A 7,784-nucleotide genomic window follows, 5' to 3' on the forward strand; every position below is an offset into this window, starting at 1 on the left:
GGTGGGTAGGTGAGAAAATAAAAAAAAAGATTTTAAAAAATCACGTTAGCATATATTTAAAATATCGCTAGATTCATCTTCATTCTGCAGTCTTTGATGATGGACTTCACTTCTGGAAAAAATAAAGGAACTGTATTATGTATGGAGTTCATATTAAATGTAATCTTTTTGTAACTTGAACATAGTCTGCTCAAATACGACTGGACCAACAACAGCAAAACCTTAACGGTTAGGGTATCTTAACCCTCTTAGGTTAAGGCTAACCTAAGATGTCTCCCAACCTAATGAAAATAGTTTGAACGTTTTGTCCCCATCCAGGACTCTTGATGAATAAAAATAATATTGTAAAGCATACCTATCCGGTAGCTATAGTTAGTTAAGTTTAATAACGAAGTATAACTTAATTACGAAGTATAGTTAAGTTTAACTTCTAACTAACCTTGCAAGGGCTACCCTTCTTGATGTAGTTGAAGAGTGACTGGACCATGTTGCTGGGCGTGTCGGACTCGCAGCCCTCCAGCGCCTTCACTACGCATGAGGCCAGCTCGTCAAACTTGCCGCATTGTTGCTGAAATTAACGTTAAATTAACTATTATTTAGTATCCTTATATTCTACTTGCCCCAGTCAGTTAACCGTGGGTTAAATATTAATTCCTCATAATATTAAGAAACTTGAGGCCTGTTTCACCACTTTCTGATAAAGTTCCGAATAGGCTATTCACAACTTTTTTGACAGACTTTCCATACTTGATCTGTCAAGTTAATTGGTGGATAGCCTATTTGTCACTTATCAGGAAGTGCTGAAGCAGGCTCTTAATGAAAGAAAATGCATAGTATATCAAAAGGACTTCGTTATCCGAGGTCAATAGTTACTTCAAGTAAACTTTTCTACTTGTCAACTTTTTCTTTGCCAGCAACGTTTCCTACTTGTTAAAAAAACTACTTCCTGCTTAAGTGTTAAAGATGTAATGCGCTTTAATTATGAAACAGCTGATTTTCCTTCAAGCATGTAAGTTACTACCATGAAAAAAGTTGCTTATAAATTATAATTCTGTAAAGTCTCGTAACGGAACAAGTATTAACCCTAAGTAATATATTCTTTTTTCGTTGGCGAAATCTACTAATCCCCGGTAGTTTGGGGCTAGTAAGAGAGTGTATTTCGCTTATCCTGTGGCTCTGCCTTATGCGGACAAACACTGTTGGGGTTTTAGTGGGTATGCCCGGACGCGGCCTTAACCGCCCCCCGGGAGACACGTACACTGGTGGTCCTTCTCAGACCCTGTATCCTACAAAGATTCTTAAAATACATAAACCTATAATACGACAGTATATATTAAGTCTATGTTAAAATATATACTTAAGTACAAAAAAACTTGAGAGGTGTCAAGGGACACCCGGATGTTACGAAGTTAAAAAAAGAGAGACAGAGAAACCCGCGCTACCGCACTTCTTACAACTATAGCATTTTTGCTCTAGTTGTAATATACCGACACTTTTGTGTCATGTCGTTACAACCTTTTCCGTCTAGCCCCCTTTCGCAACGCGCGATAAGGAACTTCGTTCCAATATCTCACCTCAAGAGTGAGGCTCTTGGCGTCGTCGAGGCTGGAGATGCCCTCCCTCATCTTGTTGGCGCACTCGCGGATGTCGCTGGTCTTGGTCTGCATGCACTCGGGGCCGTGCTCGGCGATGAACACTGGAAGAAAACAGGTATATTCTCAATTGTGCTTTCGGCAATAATCGTAATGATATTATAAATTATTTACATAGCATTTTTTTGAATGAACGTATGCAATAATTATAATCCAATGGTTTTTACGGAATTTCTTGATTCGGTCGCCGCGCTCAAAACCCGCGTCAAGCAATGTAAAATAGCTTTATAAATATAGTTCCAGGCATGTGATGGATGAATCGATGGTCTGATTTGATACTCACTAGCGATCCTGTCTCCGTCCCTGTAGCAGAGGAAGTCGATGAGGGAGTCAGTGGAGTTGTCGACGTAGGCGATGTGGTCGCGCACCTTGGCGTCCAGGCAGGGAGTCACGCCGGTCGTCAGCGTGTGGATGCATGTCTTCAGTTGGGGGGATTTGGCGCAGTACCTGGAAGTAATGTGTGTGGTGATAATAACTTACATAGTATACCGTGTGTAACAAAAATAAGTGATAATTCATAATACTTTAGGGTGTGTACGTGTTCCTTGTAGAGAGTTCACTGTGAAAGTAGCAGCTTTGAAAGACGAAAAAAAATTTTCACTTTTGTATGGGCTAGGGCCCGAGCGTCACGAGTATCCCTATACAAAAGTGAAAAAAAAATTTGGTCTTTCAGCGCTGCTACTTTCACAGTGAACTCTCTACAAGGAACACGTGCGCACCCTAAAGTATTATCACTTATTTTTGTTACACCCTGTATACTTAGATAATATTAAAGACGTGTTATACAGGAACAACAGTCAACACTAATATTCTCATAATACCTGACTATGCGTATTCAAAAGCTCAATCGCCGGACATAGGGCAATTTAGAACAAATAGACATAAATAATATAAATTGTAGGCGTTAACAAAATATGAGGTAAGTATGTATGAAATACTCATTTCATATGTCTCATTGTCTCTTTCACTTGCAAACGAAAACATTGCTATTTCGGTTTTTACTGTGGAAACAAAATAGCGCAATGCCCAAAAAAGATTTATAATTAGTAAATAGGTACTTAGAAGAAGCTTTATGACTTTTCTAATATTTCTATGATTTAAGTATACCTATCGGGATAAGGCAGAGATAGATGAATCAATTTTATATCCATACTTCTTCTTCTTCACGTGCTAGTCAATTATATTATATTACTTATAACAATTAAAAAGTGCTAGCTAGTATCAACTTACTTCTTGAAGACCTCGTCGAGTTCGCCGTTGGGCTTGGCGGCTTCGATCTCCTGCTTGATGGTGTCGGGGTTGAACAGGGTCTTGACGCACTCAGCGAAGTTCTTGACGGTAGCCTGACAAATAACAAAATAATTTAAATGATACGTTGTTACTTGTTAAGCAGAAAGATAGCTGATGATACGCATACTAAAGACCGGTCCAGGGAAAAATTGGATAGATATCTAAATATCACTTATGAGTTATGCACTATCAGATAAGTTGATTCATAGGCAGATCAGGGGCCTACGTAATTTGGTTGCGTTGTGTCAGACCCAGCCGACAAACCACAATTAACATTGAATTGACACGATCCGACCAAATGGCGTAGGTCAGTCAACTACCTACGAATCAATTTCCTCGATGGTACAAAAATTTCCCAATTTTGTTTTTTTTACATGGATCCTCTTCAAAGAGATTAATTTCAAAATCATCAATAAAATAAAGGCAGTTTAATGGCGTGAAAAGAGGTTAAATTGTACCTCAACAGCATCAGCCTTGTCCTCATTGCCGTTCTTCTTGCAGGTCTGACGGAGCAGTTCCCTCATCTGCTGGCGCTGGGCATCAGTCAGCTCGTACTCGGCCAGCACGCCTGGAACAAGGAGTGAGTAAAGTCATATTGTAGGGTCATCTTCATATTATCACAGAATATAATATACAAGATGTTAGTGTAAACACTGTTATCCTTAAAACCATCAAATGAGCTCGTCAAAATGAACAACTTTTTCTATGAGAACAATGCTGGGAACTCAAAAAATCCGTCTTCATACGTATACAAATTGTCGATCCGGGCATCCGTATGGGTATGAAGACGGCGTTTGAGTTCCCAGCATTGTTCTCATAAAAAAAGTTGTTCATTTTGATGGGCTCATTTGATGGTTTCAATGATAACGGTGTTTACACTAACACACTGTACCTACCTATATTAGTAGTACATGAAAGGAACAGGCGATGTCGACCTAAGGTTCAAATAGTGTATTATGAATTATAATACCTACTGTAGTCTGTATGATATTCGTAGGATTCAAAGTACTATCAGAGAAGTTGCTTCGAAGGCATCTGCCTATAAACAGGGCTGTAGGTGGAGTCAAACTTGAGGTAGGGCAGCATTGGTTACAGATAGGGTGGAAGTAAAAAAATATCATAATTGGTGCATAATTGATTGATTTTCGGGGGTTTTTCATATTTTTATGGTAGGGCATTGCCCCCGAATGCCCCCCTCTAGCTACGGCCGTGCCTATAAATCAACTTCTCTGATACCACCCAGCCATCTGGGTGGACCAACGTAATTTGGTAGCGTTGCGTCAAAGCCATACATAATATTGAATTGTCATAACCCAACCAAATGACGTAGACGTCCGTCAACTGCCTATGAATCAATTTCTTTGATGGTACAAAAACTTATCGAAAATGAGGATTAGACTTATCATTTTTACAACAATTATCAATAAATAATATAAGTACATATGCAATATTCTCATTGTGAAATCGTCGTTCTAGATGTGATAGCTCGTAAATAAAAAAAATTGGTAAAATTTGATTTTGATGTAGAAACTATAAAAGTTTCAAAAACAGTCTTCAGTCAAAGTCATAAAGTATTTACTCATTATCAATAATAATTATAAGTGGCCAGTAAGTGGCCAGTTCATTTTTATACACAACCAATACACAACAAACTTCATAGTTATTATAATTATTATAAAGTTGTGTGAACGGGAACAAATTCAAAAAAATAAAATATTCCTATCAAACCAACTAAAAAGTTGTAACGTTGGGAACGAAAAATAGTTGGTCAGTTGCAGTTGGTTAGTTTAGTTGGTCAAAGTGGAAAGACTGATTTGTGGTTATAACACGCGTTATAACTTATAACCACAAATACAAAACCGTGGTAAAGTTTGATAGTTTGCACATACGAGTTATCACATCTGGAGTCTAGACTCTAGACTCTAGACCAACGAAATGTGAATAATGACTTTTAATATTAAACATGGTGACTTTAAAATTAAACGTCTCCTAATTAGCTTGACTTCGTGATTTCGTGACTAGTGCGGCATTAGAATCTAGATTTTGCTTATCTAGATAGAAAGCTCTTATTGTGTAAGAAAGCTTCCGGAGTCTTGCTATTATTAAAGACGTAAAGGAACAAATTATTATCTAATAAATGTTAAAGTATTAAAAGAATAATTAAATTCAATTTAAATTTTCATGTTTAATTTCTAAGATATTGAATAATTAACCGACTTCTAAAAAGATGCAGGTTATTTATTAAATATTTTCCGATGGGTTTCTTTCTTACCTAGCATCAATCACGCCACTGATACAAAGGTTACAAGTTCAATGATAATCATGTTTACTATTGATAACTTAAGTAAAAGTTATCAGTTCCATAAGCAATCAAAACATATATTATAACATGCCTACCTACCTAATTATTTTATTTTTATTAAAGTTCAAAAACTTTTGAAAGTTCAGTACTTAATTAGTTAAAATAGATTAAAAATAAGTATTTTTACACAAAAATATTTTTAACTTTATTTTAGCTAAGTACAACCTAATAACATGCAATATGCATGTTATTAGGTAAGTCTTGTCGCGAAAAATGTGAATCCTCAAAGGCTTAAAGGTTTATTTTTAAAAACTGTTAAAAGAATTTGCGAGAAATGGAGAAAATGTTTTGAAAAGTGTTAAAGAATTTTGTTTTTTATCGTGTGCAATGATTTATTGTGACTAAGTAAGGAATCCTAAACCTGTGACGTTTCTCTTAGACCTTAGAATCTGATTAGAGAACCTGTGACCTCTGACCTGAAAAACGTTACGTACTTATTCCACTTGTAAGGTTAGGGGTTGTATATGAAACAAGTACGTAAGTCCTGTTACATTTCATAGACAACTACATGTTGCCTGGAACTTGGGTCACGCAGAAATTTGTTAATCGCGCAGAGATAACAATAGTTTTTAGACAATGTACAAATGTACAATTTCTATGTCATTTTCAGGGACTCAATAATGAAATATACCCCTTTCCCTTCCCTGCCCTCCCGTATTCCCCTCCCTTCCCTTCCCTACCCTCCCCTATTACCCTATTCCCTCCTAAACGGCCGGCAACGCAACTGCAGCTCTTCTGATGCTGCGAGTGTCCATGGGCGAAAGCGGAAGTTGCTTTCCATCAGGTGACCGGTTTGCTCGTTTGCTCCCTTATTTCATAAAAAAATTATATGAAACCCGTACTAGGAAACTCTAGAATCTAAGCTGAAGAGCTAAGAGAGGTAACAATATTAGTACGGATGGACGTGAAAGATACAACAGAATAGCGTGCCTATATGTGGGTGACTGCGCTCACGAGGAAAATTGGTAATTGGTCGGCGCAGGAAGAGGGGCCGACATCATACATCATCATCACCCGATGACTTGCAGTCAGGACATCGAGCTGACAAATCAGCTTCATGTCATTTAGTATTAGCTAACGACTGCCATCAGTATAATCATCTTCATCTGTTACTGCAGGTGAATCAGTAGAATCAACACTTATGATTTGAATCAGTAGAAATTAGAATTATTAGCTTACCTACGACGAGCATAAGTATATTCTGTTTCTATAACAACATCTTGCCTAATTAATTTATAATATAATACATAGTACCTAATAATTAATTTTAATGTTGTTTTTTTATTTAATCCTTTTTTTTGATCCGAAAAAATATTTTTTACAATACTTACTTCTATATTTAGTATAATTTCTATTGGCTATTTTTCTAAATTATTTGTATTATCATTACAATAACATGCAGATATTATAAAATATTTAAGTATCGTATTATAATAATAGGTTTACTTACCGACAGCCAAAACGGCGACCAAAATTGCCTTCCAGATCATGATGATGAGTTTTCTTGGAGACGTCCCTGTGATCCAGAAGTCGAGAGCCAACTGAAGTTATCCGCGACTGGACTGTTTATATAATATGCCATATTCGTCCATGGGCGGTTATTCTGAGAGTCTACGAAAAATATCGCATCTGCATCGTGCGCAACTTTATCGCTTATATGGTTCTAATATATGCCGAGTATTTATGTGAATCAGATCCTTTATTTACCGTTTTTAACCTGGCATCCGATAATTGCAGTTATTTACATGGACTGTGTAGATTGTTTTATAAGCGACATGTATAACACGTGCATAATGCATATTACATTTTACTAGCATTATATACTTACTTAGGGCCTGTTTCGCAACTTCCTGATAAGGCTATCTACCACTTAACTTGACAGATGAAGTATGGAGAATCTGTCAGAAAAGTTGTAAATATTCGGCACTTTATCAGAAAGTGGTGAAACAGGCCCTTAGAATAATATTTTATTTTGTAATATTTTCTTGCATTTAAATTCTCTAAGTTTACCTACACTTATGGATAACTGCCGTAGTAGGTGTTAGGAAAACATTATAATGGGTTTATTAAATTAGAGTAAATTCATTTGAAACCATACAAGGTGTCGGTTATGATATGCAATAAAACCTGAAACCTTATCAACCACATAGAAGTGATGGGGTTTGGTAGATTTTACAATATATTTTATGTTTATTATTGCATTGTTAAATATCTTGTTTTCCTCTTATCTTTTCTTTGTTAAAAATATGTTATTAATTTATAACTCAATGTCTCGCCTTGTCAATTCAGTTTTATGTCATCTTCGTGAAAATTGAATTAAAACAATAATTAAGTATGTAAATTGCGCGTTTTCGCTTTTCCTCTGCAGCTTGCAGAGATGTCGCATGCGTTTTTTTTTTGTATCAGAATACCCCCCAAAAGCAAGACTTAGCAGCCGTATCGTTTAGATTGACCCGAGTGCTGGATTTTACCGATAACAT

At 36.5% G+C, this 7,784-nt stretch overlaps 1 protein-coding gene across 1 annotated transcript; it reads right to left on the reverse strand.

Moving 5' to 3' along the window:
* Window positions 1-30: 30 nt before the first annotated feature.
* LOC121730863 (27 kDa hemolymph protein-like) lies at window positions 31-6,889 on the reverse strand. Its single transcript, XM_042120060.1, has 7 exons — window positions 6,755-6,889; window positions 3,401-3,510; window positions 2,883-2,995; window positions 1,936-2,099; window positions 1,575-1,696; window positions 440-568; window positions 31-112 (listed from the first exon to the last, which is right to left on the reverse strand). Exons 1-7 carry the CDS (start codon window positions 6,792-6,794, stop codon window positions 107-109), a joined length of 684 nt encoding a protein of 227 aa, XP_041975994.1. The 5' UTR covers window positions 6,795-6,889; the 3' UTR covers window positions 31-106.
* Between the last annotated feature and the right edge of the window lie 895 nt (window positions 6,890-7,784).

This window comes from Aricia agestis, chromosome 10 (genome assembly GCF_905147365.1).
Source record: "Aricia agestis chromosome 10, ilAriAges1.1, whole genome shotgun sequence".
Lineage (NCBI taxonomy): Eukaryota > Metazoa > Arthropoda > Insecta > Lepidoptera > Lycaenidae > Aricia > Aricia agestis.

Excerpts from the sequence above, each read along its gene's own strand:
- LOC121730863 (XM_042120060.1), bottom strand. The coding sequence starts at position 6,794 with ATGATCTGGAAGGCAATTTTGGTCGCCGTTTTGGCTGTCG. Across the intron at positions 2,100-2,882 it reads CTCGACGAGGTCTTCAAGAA|GTACTGCGCCAAATCCCCCC; the intron begins GTAAGTTGATAC and ends CATTACTTCCAG. Across the intron at positions 1,697-1,935 it reads GGACGGAGACAGGATCGCTA|TGTTCATCGCCGAGCACGGC; the intron begins GTGAGTATCAAA and ends GTTTTCTTCCAG.